The 19,819-nt window shown below is 41.9% G+C and overlaps 1 protein-coding gene across 1 annotated transcript in view; it reads right to left on the bottom strand.

Moving 5' to 3' along the window:
• The window catches only part of LOC311116189 (neural cell adhesion molecule 2-like), a gene marked incomplete at both ends in the record, with an annotated part of 112,407 nt that overhangs the window by 71,615 nt on the left and 20,973 nt on the right, over positions 1-19,819 (bottom strand). The window contains one exon of the mRNA XM_084191310.1: positions 4,193-4,310. Coding sequence (XP_084047436.1) covers positions 4,193-4,310 — 118 coding nt within the window. The remainder of the gene's footprint in view (positions 1-4,192; positions 4,311-19,819) is intronic.

Below are 19,819 nucleotides of genomic sequence, written 5' to 3' on the forward strand. Positions count from 1 at the left end.
AGAGACAGTACAGGTAGAGATGATGAATTCGTACAATACAAATAAAAACATATAGGCTAGAGGTGCACAACCAATTCAATTACACACACACGCAAACAGAGATAAAACATGTACAGTGGGGAAAAAAAGTATTTAGTCAGCCACCAATTGTGCAAGTTCTCCCACTTAAAAAGATGAGAGAGGCCTTTAAATTTCATCATAGGTACACGTCAACTATGACAGACAAAATGAGATTTTTTTTCTCCAGAAAATCACATTGTAGGATTTTTTATGAATTTCTTTGCAAATTATGGTGGAAAATAAGTATTTGGTCAATAACAAAAGTTTCTCAATACTTTGTTATATACCCTTTGTTGGCAATGACACAGGTCAAACGTTTTCTGTAAGTCTTCACAAGGTTTTCACACACTGTTGCTGGTTTTTTGGCCCATTCCTCCATGCAGATCTCCTCTAGAGCAGTGATGTTTTGGGGCTGTCGCTGGGCAACACGGACTTTCAACTCCCTCCAAAGACTTTCTATGGGGTTGAGATCTGGAGACTGGCTAGGCCACTCCAGGACCTTGAAATGCTTCTTACGAAGCCACTCCTTCGTTGCCCGAGCGGTGTGTTTGGGATCATTGTCATGCTGAAAGAGCCAGCCACGTTTCATCTTCAATGCCCTTGCTGATGGAAGGAGGTTTTCACTCAAAATCTCACGATACATGGCCCCATTCATTCTTTCCTTTACGCGGATCAGTCGTCCTGGTCCCTTTGCAGAAAAACAGCCCCAAAGCATGATGTTTCCACCCCCATGCTTCACAGTAGGTATGGTGTTCTTTGGATGCAACTCAGCATTCTTTGTCCTCCAAACACGACGAGTTGAGTTTTTACCAAAAAGTTATATTTTGGTTTCATCTGACCATATGACATTCTCCCAATCCTCTTCTGGATCATCCAAATGCACTCTAGCAAACTTCAGACGGGCCTGGACATGTACTGGCTTAAGCAGGGGGACACGTCTGGCACTGCACGATTTGAGTCCCTGGCGGCGTAGTGTGTTACTGATGGTAGGCTTTGTTACTTTGGTCCCAGCTCTCTGCAGGTCATTCACTAGGTCCCCCTGTGTGGTTCTGGGATTTTTGCTCACCGTTCTTGTGATCATTTTGACCCCACGGGGTGAGATCTTGCGTGGAGCCCCAGATCGAGGGAGATTATCAGTGGTCTTGTATGTCTTCCATTTCCTAATAATTGCTCCCACAGTTGATTTCTTCAAACCAAGCTGCTTACCTATTGCAGATTCAGTCTTCCCAGCCTGGTGCAGGTCTACAATTTTGTTTCTGGTGTCCTTTGACAGCTCTTTGGTCTTGGCCATAGTGGAGTTTGGAGTGTGACTGTTTGAGGTTGTGGACAGGTGTCTTTTATACTGATAACAAGTTCAAACAGGTGCCATTAATACAGGTAACGAGTGGAGGACAGAGGGGCCTCTTAAAGAAGAAGTTACAGGTCTGTGAGAGCCAGAAATCTTGCTTGTTTGTAGGTGACCAAATACTTATTTCCCACCATAATTTGCAAATAAATTCATAAAAAATCCTACAAAACTTTTTTCCCTACTGTATATCTCTATGCATGCACACAGACACAAAACACACACGTATGCACACACACACTCATACACACACACACAGACAAGACACACACACATCCCCCTTCCACCACCACAACCACCTTCACCCTGATACGATAAACATACAATAGCTCTACTGCATTTAGAAATAAATGGTTTATCACACATATACATCCCCCACCCCCACACACATTACAATGGTGTTAAAACTCTGTCTCTAAAGGAAAGAGAAAGTGAGAGAGAAGGAGGATAATTGAAAGGGGACTGGGAGAAACACTGAGGCAGAGTAATAAGGCTGGAAGGAGTCAGGGAGGAAATGAAGAACAGTGTGTGTGTGTGTGTGTGTGTGTGTGTGTGTGTGTGTGTGTGTGTGTGTGTGTGTGTGTGTGTGTGTGTGTGTGTGTGTGTGTGTGTGTGTGTGTGTGTGTGTGTGTGCGTGTGTGCGTACGTGCGTGTACGTACAAGCTGGTCTGTGGAGTGGGCAGCGCACTAGGCACAGGAAATTACTCTGACTTTATCGGCGTCTATGACTGACTGAAAGGCACAGCCAGCCAGGTGGAAACACAACACAACAGGAAATATAACTGTGGGAGGAAGGGGAAGGAGGGTGTGTGAGCAAGAGAAGATGAGAAAGAAAGAGGTGTGCTCTAGCTCTTTAATACCAGAATGGGGGGGGGGGGGGGGGGTATGGTTATGGTGGCCCAGTGGTCAGATTGCAGTTGACCATGATGAAGAGGTCACAATGGTCATAGTGGAGTTGTAGTCAGAGTTGAGTTGTGGTCAGTGATGACATGTGGTCAGTGTGTGGAGTGATGGTAAAAGGGTGAAGCTTCAGTCAGGGTGGAGATATGGTCAGGGTAGAGTTGTGGTCAGTGTGGAGCAGTGCGCAAGGTGAAACAGAGAGGGCAGTACACTCTTAGACAAAAAGGTTCCAAAAGGGTTCTTCGGCTGTCCCCATAGGATAACCATTTTGGTTCCAGTTAGAAACATTTTGGTTCCAGGTAGAACCCATTTTGGTTCCATGGTTTTGGTTCCAGGGTTCTACATGGAGCCCAAAAGGGTTCTACCTGGAACCAAAAGGGTCCTTCAAAGGGGGGACAGCCGAAGAACCCTTTAATGTTCTAGATTTATTTCTAAGTGTATGGTGATGTGGTCACATGCGGTCACAGTACAGAGTCAAGCTTGGCAGTCAGGATGGTTAACAACCAGAGCTTTCTAAACCATTTATATGAAAGTCTACATGGAGCAATTATGCAAGCCAGTGGTGCAAGGCGAGGCACATCAAGATATAATTTTCACAGGATAAACATAGATTTAACATTTCAATTGCTTTCTGTAATTATACGGCCAATTATAACTCCATCTCTCCCATTGAAAGAAAAGCTATTACAAAAGTGAATTTGAGGCGGGGGAACAAAAACATTGTCAGTCAAAATCCTTCCCACAGCCAATACAAAAACTGTTCTATTTGGAACCACTCCAAAGGTTATATGCATGACACAGTTTAGACTTTTCTTCTGAAAGTTGAATATGAACTTTGACATGTACACAACATTTATGAATTCCTCCCACACAACTGTATTAGCGTTTGATAGAGCAGCATATATATATGAAAGAACATTTGGGACACCTCCTTGAGTTTCCCAAATCTCTCCTCAAGTATCTCTAGCCACTCCACTTTTTACATCTATTACAGTACTAGCACACATGAACTAATCAAAGGCTTGATGATTAGTTGACCAGAAGAATCCGGTGTGCTAGCACTGGAATATACAAAAGAACGGGAAAGGCTGGGGGGTTTCGCAAAAGAGAGGTTGTGTTCATTAGGGCATACATTGAAAAGTGTTTTAAAGCATTTTGCAATCGAGAAGAAATCTGCATATCTCATTGGACAAGCGCAAGTTGTTCATCCATGTTTCAGACTGTTTTCTTCTGTTTGGTGCCTAATGAACACAACCCTGTTATTATAGCTTCTAAGAGCATGCTAATGAGTGTGTCACTCAGGTTAAGGATATATGCAACAGATGTTGTATGAATGAATGAGTGTGTTAGATGTAACATATGTTACTGATGCAGGTGTGACTAATGTGACACACGGTACAGGTGGCGGCACACTCTTGAAGGACATGTCACAGTGTCAACGCGATGTCATCATTTACAGTGTCTGTCGACAGCACTGGCTTGTGAAGAAAGAGTGTGTGTGTGTGTCATTTAGAACATTGGGACATTGAAGGAGGCACTAATCTGTAACAATGATAGATAAACCAGACTACAGTTGGTGACATCGCCATAATATAAATCAAAACCTACCCCAAATGTGGTTGAGCTAGTGGTCTTGTTGGCTAATAGTTTTGTCAAAGAATGGGTGGATTACATTTGGTTTACCAAGCCACAAGCGTATAGAAGTTTCGATGTATGAATAGGACACATTAATCATGTTTATTAGGTCACAAGGTAGCAAAACGTTTTGCAATGGAAAACGAAAACGAGCGTTTCTTTTTGAAGTTCAGGTAGTGCCTCCCCTGTATTCTTCCGTTTTGTGCTTAATGAACACAACCATGACTTAGTATGTAGGGGGGCTAACTGTACCTGTGCCAGGTGACCTCGGGGTCGGGGGATCCCGATGTGACGCAGGTGAAAGTCACTGACTCCTGGTAGTCTGCTGTGGCATTGAATGACTGCTGTAGTATTGACAGCACAGGAGGAACTAGAGAAACAAGACAAGGATTACAGTTAGTGGTGAGGAGAACGTAATCAAATTACACATAGGAGAGCAAAACAGTGCCAGTGAAACAATATGCACACAGACAACTAGCATTGTCATCTTCCCACCCCCTCTTCAAATGAAGATTGTTGTGACTTAAGAACAAGGCAGATCAACACGAATGTCAGCCGTGCACAGTGGTTGTGCAGAGAGTGGTCGTCCTATTGCTTCTGACCATAGAATATCAGATGTCATTTTTTTCCAATTTCCAAACGATTCTACATGTTGAATCGCCACCGTTCATCAACACCAAGTGATTTACTGTGCACGGCCAATGTTCGTGTTGGACTGTCTTGTCCTTAATAGAGGGGAAATAGGGACACTGTAATGTCACTGTGCAGTCTTCCAAGGGACAGGTAGACAGGTAACCAGGCTAGCAATGGTGGCTAGCATTTAGCCTGTCATCCTAGCTAGTTAACCAGGCTAACGTTGAGCTAGCATTTAGCCTGTCATCCTAGCCTAGCTGGTTAACCAGGCTAATAGTGGTAGCTAGCATGTAGCAAGTCAACCAAGCCTAGCTGTTTATCCAGGCTAAGAATGGTAGGTAGCAGTTAGCCTGTGATCCTAACTGGTTAACCAGGCTAACAGCAGTAGCTAGCATTTAGCCTGTCGTCCTAGACATAGCTGGTAAGCCTGGCTGACAGCAGTAGCTAGAATTTAGCCTGTCATCCTAGACCTAGCTGGTTAGCCTGTATGAAAGCAGTAGCTGTATTCTTCCCTATTCAACCAGGACACTGTCCAGACAGATCCATCATGGGCGACAATTACCCAAGGAACGATAAGAAAAGAACAGAGCAAAATATCTTGTCGAGAAGTTGTCTTCCACACACATATACAGATGGATTTTGAGGTGTTACTGTCCTGTACATAGCCAATGAAATGTGTCACTGCCATACTGCCATGCAATCAACATGAGCTGTCATCTCGTAGCAGTGAAAGGAGAGCTATCCCAGACTGCTGGCTGATAGTCAGCCTACTGACAGGCCGGTGACAGCTCTATATTACAACTGTGTTTATCTTTTCTCACTCTCTGACTGCACAGTCCGTTTTTCTGTCCCCTCCGTCTACTCTCAATCACTCTCTGTATGTCTCTCGCTCTCTCTTCCACTCTCAGTCGAGGATGCAGTTGCACATGTGAACATACAGGCCTGCCTAAACAGACACATGCATGCATGCACACACACACAACCCCCCACACACATCCACACACTCACTCATTATTATTCACGATTCACTCAGGATTATCTGTAATCATGGTAGCATCCTCATTAATGTAGAAGTGTTTAGAAACATTCTATTCTTATTTACAATAAAAGTACATTTACCATTAACTTCTATTGGGCACATAAGTCGGAAGTTTACAAACATTTAGGTTGGAGTTTTTCAACCACTCCACAAATTTCTTTTTAACAAACTATAGTCTTGGCAAGTCGGTTAGGACATCTACTTTGTGCATTCCAACAATTGTTTACAGACAGATTATTTCACTTATAATTCACTGTATCACAATTCCAGTGGTTCAGAAGTTTACATACACTAAGTTGACTGTGCCTTTAAACAGCTTGGAAATATTCCAGAAAATGATGTCATGACGTAAGAAGCTTCTGATAGGCTAATTGACACCATGTGAGTGAATTGGAGGTGTACCTGTGGATGTATTTCAAGGCCTACCTTCAAACTCAGTGCCTCTTGCTTGACATCATGGGAAAATCAAAAGAAATCAGCCAAGACCTCAGCAAAAAATTGTAGACCTCCACAAGTCTGGTTCATCCTTGGGAGTAATTTCCAAATGCATGAAGGTACCACATTCATCTGTACAAACAATAGTATGCAAGTATAAACACCATGGGACCACGCAGCCATCATACCACTCAGGAAGTAGACGCGTTCTGTCTCCTAGAGATGAATGTACTTTGGTGCGAAAAGTGCAAATCAATCCCAGAACAACAGCAAAGGACCTTGTGAAGATACTGGAGGAAACAGGTACAAAAGTATCTATATCCACAGTAAAACGAGTCCTATATCGACATAACCTGAAAGGCCACTCAGCAAGGAAGAAGCCACTGCTCCAAAACCGCCATAAAAAGCCAGACTACGGTTTGCAACAAAGTTCATACTTTTTGGAGAAATGTCCTCTGTTCTGATGAAAAAATAATGTAACTGTTTGGCCAGTATGGAAAATGTATGCACTCACTAACTGTAAGTCGCTCTGGATAAGAGCGTCTGCTAAATGAATAAAGTGTAAAGTGTATAATGACCATCGTTATGTTTGGAGGAAAAAGGGGGAAACTTGCAAGCTGAAGAACACCATTCCCACCCGTGAAGCACGGGGGTGGCAGCATCATGCTGTGGGGGTGCTTTGCTGCAGGAGGGACTGGTGCACTTCAAAAATCGATGGCATCATGAGGAAGGAAAATTATGTGGATATATTGAAGCAACATCTCAAGACATCAGTCAGGAAGTTAAAGCTTGTTCGCAAATGGGTCTTCCAAATGGACAATGACCCCAAGCATACTTCCAAAGTTGTGGCAAAATGGCTTAAGGACAACAAAGCCAAGGTATTGGAGTGGAGGCCTACAAACCTGACTCAGTTACATCAGCTCTGTCAGGAGGAATGGGCCAAAATTCACCCAACTTATTGTGGGAAGCTTGTGGAAGGCTACCCGAAATATTTGACCTAAGTTAAACAATTTAAAGACAATGCTACCAAATACTAATTGAGTGTATGTAAACTTCTGACCCACTGGGAATGTGATGAATGCAATAAAAGCTTAAATAAATCATTCGCTCTACTATTATTCTGACATTTCACATTCTTAAAATAAAGTGGTGATCCTAACTGACCTAAGACAGGGAATTTCTACTAGGATTAAATGTCAGGAATTGTGAAAAACTGAGTTTAAATGTATTTGGCTAAGCTGTATGTAAACTTCAAATGTGTATATATACACTGCTCAAAAAAATAAAGGGAACAATAAAAGAACATATCCTAGATCTGAATGAATGAAATAATCTTATTAAATACTTTTTCTTTACATAGTTGAATGTGCTGACAACAAAAGCACACAGAAATTATCAATGGAAATCAAATTTATCAACCCATGGAGGTCTGGATTTGGAGTCACACTCAAAATTAAAGTGGAAAACCACACTACAGGCTGATCCAACTTTGATGTAATGTCCTTAAAACAAGTCAAAATGAGGCTCAGTAGTGTGTGTGTGGCCTCCACGTGCCTGTATGACCTCCCTACAACGCCTGGGCATGCTCCTGATGAGGTGGCGGATGGTCTCCTGAGGGATCTCCTCCCAGACCTGGACTAAAGCATCCGCCAACTCCTGGACATTCTGTGGTGCAACGTGGCGTTGGTGGATGGAGCGAGACATGATGTCCCAGATGTGCTCAATTGGATTCAGGTCTGGGGAACGGGCGGGCCAGTCCATAGCATCAATGCCTTCCTCTTGCAGGAACTGCTGACACACTCCAGCCACATGAGGTCTAGCATTGTCTTGCATTAAAAGGAACCCAGGGCCAACCGCACCAGCATATGGTCTCACAAGGGGTCTGAGGATCTCATCACGGTACCTAATGGCAGTCAGGCTACCTCTGGCGAGCACATGGAGGGCTGTGCGGCCCCCCAAAGAAATGCCACCCCACACCATGACTGACCCACCGCCAAACCGGTCATGCTGGAGGATGTTGCAGGCAGCAGAACGTTCTCCACCGCGTCTCCAGACTCTGTCACGTCTGTCACGTGCTCAGTGTGAGCCTGCTTTCATCTGTGAAGAGCACAGGGCGCCAGTGGCGAAATTGCCAATCTTGGTGTTCTCTGGCAAATGCCAAACGTCCTGCACGGTGTTGGGCTGTAAGCACAACCCCCACCTGTGGACGTCGGGCCCTCATACCACCCTCATGGAGTCTGTTTCTGACCATTTGAGCAGACACATGCGCATTTGTGGCCTGTTGGAGGTCATTTTGCAGAGCTCTGGCAGTGCTCCTCCTTGCACAAAGGCGGAGGTAGCAGTCCTGCTGCTGGGTTGTTGCCCTCCTACGGCCTCCTCCATGTCTCCTGATGTACTGGCCTGTCTCCTGGTAGCGCCTCCATGCTCTGGACACTACGCTGACAGACACAGCAAACCTTCTTGCCACAGCTCGCATTGATGTGCCATCCTGGATGAGCTGCACTACCTGAGCCACTTGTGTGGGTTGTAGACTCCGTCTCATGCTACCACTAGAGTGAAAGCACCGCCAGCATTCAAAAGTGACCAAACCATCAGCCAGGAAGCATAGGAACTGAGAAGTGGTCTGTGGTCACCAACTGCAAAACCAGTCCTTTATTGGGGGTGTCTTGCTAATTGCCTATAATTTCCACCTGTTGTCTATTCCATTTGCACAACAGCATGTGAAATGTATTGTCAATCAGTGTTGCTTCCTAAGTGGACAGTTTGATTTCACAGAAGTGTGATTGACTTGGAGTTACATTGTGTTGTTTAAGTGTTCCCTTTATTTTTTTGAGCAGTGTATATATATATATATATATATATATATATATATATATATATATATATATATATATATATATATATATAATAGCATAACTCAGTATTTGAATTATTTCATATAGTCATTATTGCTCATCACCCCGGGGCACTGTATATGAGTATCAAAACTTTCCAAGCTTCCAGGCTATTGAAACGACCAACCAATATCAATAGCATTCATTTTATTCAGTACTACAGTGCCCCGGGTTGAGCTGAGACAGAATTTCTCTCTCTCTCTCTCAGACAAGATTACCATTGATTTGCTTGCCAATCGAACACCATTCTCTCAAGTCCCTGATCCAATACAGTCCATTCCCACATCAGTGAGCCTCATTGAAAACAGCTCAGTTAATGGGAGACCCATGCTAGGCACAGAGACAGCAAAAGAGCAAATCTGCAACATGCTAAGTAGCCGAGATATTACATGTTCAATCTCCTTTATCATTTCAATTTCAAAGACTTGGAGAAGAAGAAAGGTTGAGAGATGTATGGGGGGGAGACATGCTCCCTTGTGCACACAAACATACAGTAATAGACAAAAATGCACACACATGCATGCACACACACAGGCACAAACACACACAAACAAACACATATAATTGAACTAATTCATTTTTTGATCATGCAGGGTAATTGACTGTAATCAATCACATAAAATGGGTGCCAGAAATCTACCTAAATCAAACTTATTTCTGAAGGTTGTCTGAACAATGATGAGTTTGAAAAGGCTACAGGTCCGTTTGCATTTAAAAGTTGTTTCAATTGGAAAGGGTGAGGAAAGAGCAGGTGTAGCCGATGGGTATCAGCCTCAAATGACTCAGCCTCTTCCCTGACAAACTTTTATTTTCAGCCGGCCAATCAGAAGAGGAGGACACCCTGCTGAGTTGACCCCTATCCACCAGCCAATCAGTGGGAGGCCAGCCCTCTGCCACTTCCTCCTCTATCGCTTGCTTTGATGATAACGTCGGAGTCTGAGAGGGAAGGGTACGCTAGGCTAGCCACACTGTCTGCATGATAATGTCAATGTTAATCAAAAACATCTGAGCCGTATCGTGGTTTAATCCATTATAGACCAACTCTGTACTGACTGACAAACTGACTGATGCAATGATTCCCCCCTCAACTAAACTTCTAAATATGTTTTTACACGACTATTTGGTTGAATCTATAGTTTCATATATAATTCTGAGGTTTGGGGAAAATTATACCCACTTTGGGACAAGCTGTGTAACAGAGTGAGTAAAACACACAAATGACTACACTTCAAAGTCCAGAAGGACCTTGTATCTATGTTACTTAGGGCCTTCCTTTGGGTGTTTCTTTCTTTAGTGTTTCACTTATGGTCTCCTAAGATCTAGTTAACTTCTTAGGGCACGAGTGACTATACTTCAAATTCCATTAAGACCACATATAGTATCTATGCTTCTTAGGAGGGCCTTACTTTGGGCTGTTTAGAGGGGTTTCCTTCCCTCCGTTCTACTTAGTTTTCCCCTCCTTAGGGCTCTTAGATTATTCTTAGTCTTTCCCTATTTCCTCCCTCTTAGAAAGTTCCCACTGGGCACTCTACATCACTTCAACGTGGATAATTGGGTAATATTTGGTTGAGACGTTGATATATGAGATTACAACCTATATTCAACCTCTCAAAAAGATAGCTAAAAGTTACTTGAATTTCCAATGTGTTCTCACTATGCTTTCAACCATCTAAAAGCACAACCACATTCTAAACGGAATAACAATGTCAGATTTTTGGTTTAGTTGTCACCCAAATGTCTATCACTGCGCTTTCAACCATTTAAAAGTACAGCAAAGTTAAAATATGAATTCAATGTCAGACATTTCGTTAATTTATACAACAGATGAATGTGATATCACTGTGCTTTATCTAATAGCAGAACTAAATGACCTGGATTGCAGTTGATATTACATTACATGATCAATGCCAATCGAGTATTACAGCAATTGTGAAGATCCCCACAGACCTGCATCAATGCCAATCGAGATTCTGAGTAGAGTATTACAACAATTGTGAAGATCCCCACAGACCTGCGATGACCTATGCATGCTATCTTGAACATGCAGGCTTTATATGATTACATAAGAAAATATTTATAGTTACACTAGCTAGGTTTCCATCCAATTGGCGACAGCTTTTTATGCAAATATTCTAAAATCCGCATTAAAACAATATGCAAATATTCCCACTAGAGATGTGTTTCCATCAAATTGACTTGTTGCGTATAAAGTGTGTGATGACGTAGTGCACATAAAAATTACTTTTGTGGTTAAGTTCTCAAGTACCAAATAAAAAATACAATTTAAATGGATTTCCATCGCATTTTCTAGAGAAGAGTATTAGGGCTAAGTGAAGTGAAAAAATAATGGGTGGTGGTACTTGGATTTTGTTTTTGCAAGGATAGTACTTAAAAAAATTGAAATACTTTGATAATAAAGTCAACATTTCGAGAATAAAGTAGATTTATTTTGGGGGGGGGGGGTCTAAATACATTTATGGGAATAAAGTGGCAATATTTTGAGAATAAAGTCTAAATTAACATTTCAGAATAAAGTGGAAATATTTTGAGAAAATAAAGTGCCAAAATGTTGAGAATAAAGTGGCATTATTTCGAGAATAAAGTGGGAATACATCGAGAATAAATAGGCAATATTTTGTGAATAAAGTCACAGTTATATTTTAAGATTAAAATAGGGGATTTGCTTATTAATTGCATGCCTCACTGGCTCCCTGTTGCTGTGCACGCCACCTTTGAAATGCCTGAGTTAGATGACTGGTGAAACTATACTTTAAAATTGGCTTTAGTAACAGGAAAATCCCTGCCCTTAGCACATAATAACCATATTATTATAAGTAAAAGGACCGGGAAAAGGTTGTGCCACAGATTGGGTATTTTCAGAAGGAGGAACCACACGGACTTGGATGAGATATTTAATCCAAGTCCATGTGGTTACATACAGTGCATTCGGAAAGTATTCAGACACCTTGACTTTTTCCACATTTTGTTACGTTACAGCTTTATTCTAAAATTTATACAATTATTTGTTTCTCATCAATCTACACACAACACCCCATAATGACAAAGCGAAAACAGGTTTTTAGACATTTTTGTAAATATATAAAAAATGAAAAACAGAAATACCTTATTTACATAGGTATTTCAGACCCTTTGCTATGAGACTCGAAATTGAGCTCAGGTGCATCCTGTTTCCATTGATCATCTTTGAGATGTTTCTACAACTTGATTGGAGTCTGCCTGTGGTAAATTCCATTGATTGGACATGATTTGGAAAGGCACACACTTGACAGTGCATGTCAGACAAAACCAAGCCATTAGGTCGAAGGAATTGTCCTTAGAGCTCCCAGACAAGATTGAGTGGAGTCACCGATCTGGGGAAAAGTATCAAAAAATGTCTGCAGCATTGAAGGTCCCCAGGAACACAGTGTCCTCCATCAATCTTAAATGCAAAAAGTTTGGAACCACCAAGACTCTTCCTAGAGTTGGCCGCCTGGCCAAACTGAGCAATCGGGGGAGAAGGGCCTTGGTCAGGGAGGTGAACAAGAACCTGATGATCACTCTGACAGAACTCCAGACTTCCTCTGTGGAGATGGGAGAACCTTCCAGAAGGACAACCATCTCTGCAGCACTCCACCAACCAGGCCTTTATGGTAGAGTGGCCAGACGGAAGCCACTGCTCAGTAAAAGGCACATGACAGCCCGTTTGGAGTTTATCAAAAGGCACCTAAAGGCTCTCAGAACATAAGAAACAAGATTCTCTGGTCTGATGAAACCAAGATTGAACCCTTTGGCCTGAATGCCAAGCATTACGTCTGGAGGAAACCTGGCACCATCCCTACGGTGAAGCATGGTGATGGCAGCATCATGCTGTGGGGATGTTTTTCCGCGGCAGGGACTGGGAGACTAGTCAGGATCGAGGGAAAGATGAACGGAGCAAAGTACAGAGAGATCTTTGATGAAAACCTGCTCCAGAGCGCTCAGGACCGCAGACTGGGACAAAGGTTCACCTTCCAACAGGACAACGACCCTAAGCACACAGCCAAGACAACGCAGGAGTGGCTTCGGGACAAGTCTCTGAATGTACTTTAGTGGCCCAGCTAGAGCCCGGACTTGAACCCGATCGAACATCACTGGAGAGACCTGAAAATAACTGTGCAGCGACGCTCCCTATCCAACCTGACAGAGCTTGAGCGGATCTGCAGAGAAGAATGGGAGAAACTCCCCAAATACAGGTGTGCCAAGCTTATAGCGTCATATCCAAGAAGACTCGAGGCTATAATCACTACCAAAAGTGCTTCGACAAAGTACTGAGTAAAGGGTCTGAATACTTATGTAAATGTGATATCAGTTTAATATTTTTAATAAATGTGTTAAAATTTCTAAAAAACGATTTTTGTCATTATGGGGTATTGTGTTTAGATTGATGAAGAAACACATTTTTAATCAATTTTAGAATAAGGCTGCAACGTAACAAAATGTGGAAACAGTCAAGTGGTCTGAACACTTTCCGAATGCACTGTACTGTGTGTGTATGCAGGTGTGTGTGTGGGCAGTAAAAACAAATGGCCATCAATCTAATCAATCTGCCCAGCCTATTGTGATTTTTTTCTGATAGTGGATATAACGTTGAAAATCCGATGTAGTTTTAAAAAGGTACAAATTCAACATATTTTAGGTTTGTCTATGTTGAAATTTGGTTACCATGATGACATAATCCTGTGGTTGAAATTTCACCCTTAAAAACAACAATTTCCATTGGTGGCAAAACTGAAAGATGGCGGACTGAAGATGGTGGTGTAGAATGCCTCGTGAAAAAGCTTAGAAATTAATGTCCCTAAAACTGACCAAATAGTAGTACTTTTACGCTGATCTGCGTAAAAGAGGGTAAACACCGATAGAATGGAGAAGCAACTTCTAAAACAAAACAAAAAAAGAGATTATTCGATTGACAGATTACCTATTTTCACTGTGTGGAAACCTAACTGCTAAATTCTATAAATGATCAATTAAGCGTACTTGAGTTAGTCCGTAAAGATACACATGAGATGAAGGCGAGCCTTGAAATGAATGATGAGAAAGCCGCGACACTGGAAAAAGAAACTGAAAAGCTGAAGGGTACAGTCAATGTTATCGAAGCTGACGTTAAGGAATTTAAGAGAGAGAACAAGTTGTTGAGAGAATCCCTACTTGATATACAGACAACATCAATGGGAGAAAATCTGGTGCTTACCGGAATTAAAGAGGTGAAGGTGAAGATCCAGAGAGAGTAGTGAAATAATTAATGGTTAAAGCACTGCAGATCCCAGGCGACACTGTCGACCAAATTAAACTTGAACGCGTACATCATTTCGGACAGAAAGAACAGCGATATGAGCATCCAATCGTTGCCAAATTTGCATCATTTAAAGACAAAATAGTGGTAAAAAGCCTCACCGACTTTAAAATAGGCATGGAAGATCAGTTGCCAAAGGAAATCGCAGAACGACGTAAAGTACTGTATCCACTCAATGAAATAATAAAATATAACAATCAATACATAAATTATAATTACACTCAGTGGCGGCTCCTGAAAAAATTCTCAGGGGGGGCAATTTTTCTGATGATTTAGGTGACACATTTTAAAAAAGATATGTCCAGCAACAACATGAAGACAGGGGCAGCATATAAGTCAATGCCAGAAGCATGTATTGACTGATCTCAAAAGTGTTGGCTTACAAAAGCAAAATAAGTTATCACAGTAAAAATAATCAAGGGTGTTCTTTCACATTCCTCAACACTGCATAAACAATATGCATTTCCATAAACAAATGAAATATCAGCTGAAAATACAGCATATTGGTATTTGTTCAGATTGCAGGATCAACAAGAGCTTTTACCACATTTTTTGCCTCATGGTTGAATTGGAAATATGTGCACCTGAGCATAATTCACAACAAGCAAGCAGGAGCTTTTGATAGAGGCTACTGAAAACATTGATGCAAGTTATTGGTAATAGGAAATGTTTATACACGTCCATATTCTGCCCTCTTGTATAGATTTGTGAAAATGAACAGTGATAGACATTTTGCCTGAAAACAGAATTTGAAAATAATTTATAGAAAAGATAAACACAGCTATCTGTATGGCTTTGTAAAAATGAACAACCATATTCTGGCCAATTGTATAGATTTGTAAATATGAACAACCATATTCTGGCCAATTGTATAGATTTGTAAAAATGAACATGAACAGATTATTATTATTTTTTTACTTTTTTTTAAATGAAAAATAACTATTTTAAACAACATCAACTGTGAACTGATTTGGGCGTGTGTGTGTTAAAGAGACAGGGAGGGAGGGACAAAGAGAGAGAGAGGCTACATTACTTGTACTGAAACTGTTCTCTTCTCTCTTTCAATGCAGCAAAGCGGTCAATGACTTTCTCATTGAAATCAGGCATGCTGAGGACTAGTTCACTCTCCATGGAAAGCATGGCCAGTGCATTCAGACGTTCCTGGCCCATTGAATTTAGCAGGAATGTCTTAACTCGTGTCAAAGTTGAGAAACATCTCTCAGCTTCAGCTGTTGTCATGGGAGTAGTTATGAGGATGTTCAACAGAGTCACAGTCTCAGAGAACGTCTCCTGGAGGTTGTAGCTCATGAGAACCTGGTACAGTGCCAGTGCACCACAGTTTGACTTTCTCGTTGTCGGCAAAAAGACCGTTCAGTCTCTCCAAAAGCACACTGGCGATTGAGACTGAGGTTGATTCCGAGATGGGAAGGAACTCAAAAAAGCGCTCCTGCACTTTGTGGTTGCTATCTATGTACCTCAGCACAAGCACCAGCTGTATCTGTGTAGAAACGTCCGTGGTCTCGTCAGCTTGGATAGCTACGAAGTTCGCCGACTTCACCTCCTCCACAATATGTTCCCTCATGACCGCTAGCATACACTCCAGTTACAGTAGCTCGTTTTGAATGGTCTTTGATGTGAACTTCTTTCAAAGAGACAATCGAGTTGCACTGAAGGCTAGCCATCTTGATAGTAGTACGTGAATTGATTGACGCTGCTACCCGCTCTTTTCTTAGTTACGTTCATGGTTATGTTACGTATGACGAAAGCGCGTAAGTGCAAGCCCTCAGAAACCCATAGAGATTGTATTGAAAGCTCTGATATTTGAAAAAAAAAGATTTTACATGACAGGCTATGAGAGACTTCTGGGCGATTTTCAACCTGACTGAAATCGCCCCAAAGGGGGCGGGGCCATTTGAAGCACGACTTTAGCCTGATTGGACATTTAGTGGCAGATCAGACGTCTAGATTAGAACACTGATAACTACTGTTGCTGTGATATAATTGATTAGAAAAAAAATCCCTTCCTTTTCCCGTTTGGCAGTGCGTCACCCATATCGCCCTAATGAACACACCGCCCCTGATTACACTATACTATTCAAGTTAGGGAATGCTGTAAAATAATTTATATTCTATTTTAGATTTTTTTATAGTATTTATAAATAGATAAAAGATAGGACAATTCATGAAATACTAAATCCCCAAATACAAGGAACTGGAACACAAAAGTATCCAAAGCCCGAAATAAAAACATGACAAACAGAGGACATAGAATGGCACAGTATGTGGGTATGTACAGGTGTATATGTGAGAGGCGCGCAGTTGTGTTGGAAGCTGGGGTGCCTGTTTGATTGGAAAAGTGTGATGAGTTAAGTGCGTGAGGAAGGAAAATGGTTGCAAATGTGTGTCTGCAAGCAGGAGTTGTGGAGATATGGGATATAGCTTGTTTATTTTTGTCCCATCATGACGGAACATTGCCAACCCCTATGTCATAGACACTGACTTGAGCGGCCCACCCACTTATCCGTTTTATAGGATAAGGTGCCTGAAAGTGTTCACTTTTCTGTCATGGCTGCGTAGGCATGCCAAGAGTGTGCAAATCTGTCATCAAGGCAAATGGTGGCTATTTGAAGAATCTCAAATATAAATAACATTTCATTCATTTAACACTTTTTTGGTTACTACATCATTCCATATGTGTTATTTCATAATTTTGATGTCTTCACTATTATTCTACAATGAAAAAATGTGTACAAATAAAGAAATACCCATGAATGAGAAGGTGTGTCCAAACTTTTGACTGGTAATGTATACTGTACATTGAGGGAAAAAATAATTTGATACCCTGCTGATTTTGTATGTTTGCCCACTGACAAAGAAATGATCAGTCTATAATTTTAATGGTAGGTTTATTTGAACAGTGAGAGACAGAATAACAACAAGAAAATCCAGAAAAACGCATGTCAAAAATTTTATAAATTGATTTGCATTTTAATGAGGGAAATAAGTATTTGACCCCCTCTCAATCAGAAAGATTTCTGGCTCCCAGGTGTCTTTTATACAGGTAACGAGCTGAGATTAGGAGCACACTCTTAAAGGGAGTGCTCCTAATCTCAGCTTGTTACCTGTATAAAAGACACCTGTTCACAGAAGCAATCAATCAATCAATCAGATTCTAAACTCTCCACCATGGCCAAGACCAAAGAGCTCTCCAAGGATGTCAGGGACAAGATTGTAGACCTACACAAGGCTGGAATGGGCTACAAGCCCATCACCATGCAAGGTCCCCCTGCTACGCCATGAAGGACTGAAATCCTGCAGCGCCCAAAAGGTCCCCCTGCTCAAGAAAGCACAAATATAGGCCCATCTGAAGTTAGCCAATGAACAGCTGAATGATTGAGAGGGGAACTAGGTGAAAGTGTTGTGGTCAGATGAGACCAAAATCGAGCTCTTTGGCATCAACTCAACTCGCCGTGTTTGGAGAAGGAGGAATGCTGCCTATGACCCCAAGAACACCATCCCCACCGTCAAACATGGAGGTGGAAACATTATGCTTTGGGGGTGTTTTTCTGCTAAGGGGACAGGACAACTTCACTGCATCAAAGGGACGATGGACGGGGCCATGTACAGTCAAATCTTGGGTGAGAACCTCCTTCCCTCAGCCAGGGCATTGAAAATGGGTCGTGGATGGGTATTCCAGCATGACAATGACCCAAAACACACGGCCAAGGCAACAAAGGAGTGGCTCAATAAGAAGCACATTAAGGTCCTGGAGTGGCCTAGCCAGTCTCCAGGCCTTAATCCCATAGAAAATCTGTGGAGGGAGCTGAAGGTTCGAGTTGCCAAACGTCAGCCTCGAAACCTTAATGACTTGGAGAAGATCTGCAAAGAGGAGTGGGACAAAATCCATTTAAAGACCAAAAAATGGACAGCTGCGTCATACAGGTTGCAAATTAGTTGGGAGGAGATTTTCGATGTACCGATTCCATGGCACATGGTTTATGAACTGATTTACAAAACGACGCCGGATTCAAAAATTAAAGAGTTTTTCAATTAAAATTATTATACAAAATTATTGCAACCAATAGAATGTCATCTATATGGGAGATACAACTATCCCAGCTCTGCAGATTTTTCTGCGAAGAGACAGAATCCTTAGATCACTTGTTTTGGTACTGCCCATATGTAGCTTGTTTTTGGTCACAGGTTCAGGAATGGCTGAAAAATTGCAACATGGGTGATTTGAAAAGTCATAGTCAATCGATCAATATAATAATACTCTAAGCAAAGGTGTTTATCTTTAATTTACAATCTGTAGAAACTTTGAGAATAGAAAGGTTCAGAACCTTTGTGAAACATCACAGTACAGTAGAAAAATGGCAGCTAGAAATCAAAACAGGATGGTCTTCAGAGATGGGAGGGGTTGAGGGTAGCTGAAGGCTGGGACTAAAAACAAACAAAAGATAACTCATGTAAAATATACTGTCTGTGAAATGTTGGTAGTATGTTTAAGCTGTAAGTGGAAGCCTAAGTATTGTTGTCCATTACCCCCCCCCCCCCCCCCCCCCCCTCCCCCACCACCCCATTAAACAAAATAAAAAATAAAAGTGGTTGTCCCACTGGCTATCATAAGTTGAATGCACCAATTTGTAAGTCACTCTGGATAAGAGCGTCTGTTAAATGACGTAAATGTAAATGGTTGGTAGGGTTAGGGGAAAATAATAAAGGAAATATATATATATCATTTACATTTACGTCATTTAGCAGACGCTCTTATCCAGAGCGACTTACAGTTAGTGAATACATATTTTTTTTATACTGGCCCCCCGTGGGAATCGAACCCACAACCCTGGCGTTGCAAACGCCATGCTCTATCAACTGAGCTACATCCCGGCCGGCCATTCCCTCCCCTACCCTGGACGACGCTGGGCCAATTGTGCGCCGCCCATGAGTCTCCCGGTCGCGGCCGGCTGCGACAGAGCCTGGATTCGAACCAGGATCTCTAGTGACACAGTTAGCACTGCGATGCAGTGCCTTAGACCACTGCGCCACTCAGGAGTGTGTATATATATATTAGGGGTGTAACGATCCATCTACTACATCGATGTATCGATTTATATTCCTATGATCCAACTACATCGATCTGTGCTCGGCGATTTGGCCTTTTCGACAACATATATCGATCTAACATCGTTTTAAAATGTAATAAATCGATTGTTTCGATACTAGGAAATAACCCATTGGATTTAAGCACGTCAGATTTTATATGGATGTTTTTTCTTAGCACTTTTAATGATAAAGGCTTTAAACATTACTCGATTCAGTCTGCCTATCCGTGACATCATCGCGCCAACAGCAGCCCAAAGGCGCAAAGACAACAAAACATAGCATGGCGGACGACAGAGGAGAAGCCGACGAGCGAGAAATTATCAAGCCACCATTGCGGTCCTTACAAGAAACAGGAATCTAGGAAACTTCACCTGCACTGTCCAGTATTTATTTCAGTCACACTGGTTGAATTTTTGGCTAAAAGGTTACTGAATCGATTT

Source organism: Coregonus lavaretus (assembly GCF_964263955.1).
Source record: "Coregonus lavaretus genome assembly, contig: HAP1_SCAFFOLD_75, whole genome shotgun sequence".
Taxonomy (NCBI): Eukaryota; Metazoa; Chordata; class Actinopteri; order Salmoniformes; family Salmonidae; genus Coregonus; species Coregonus lavaretus.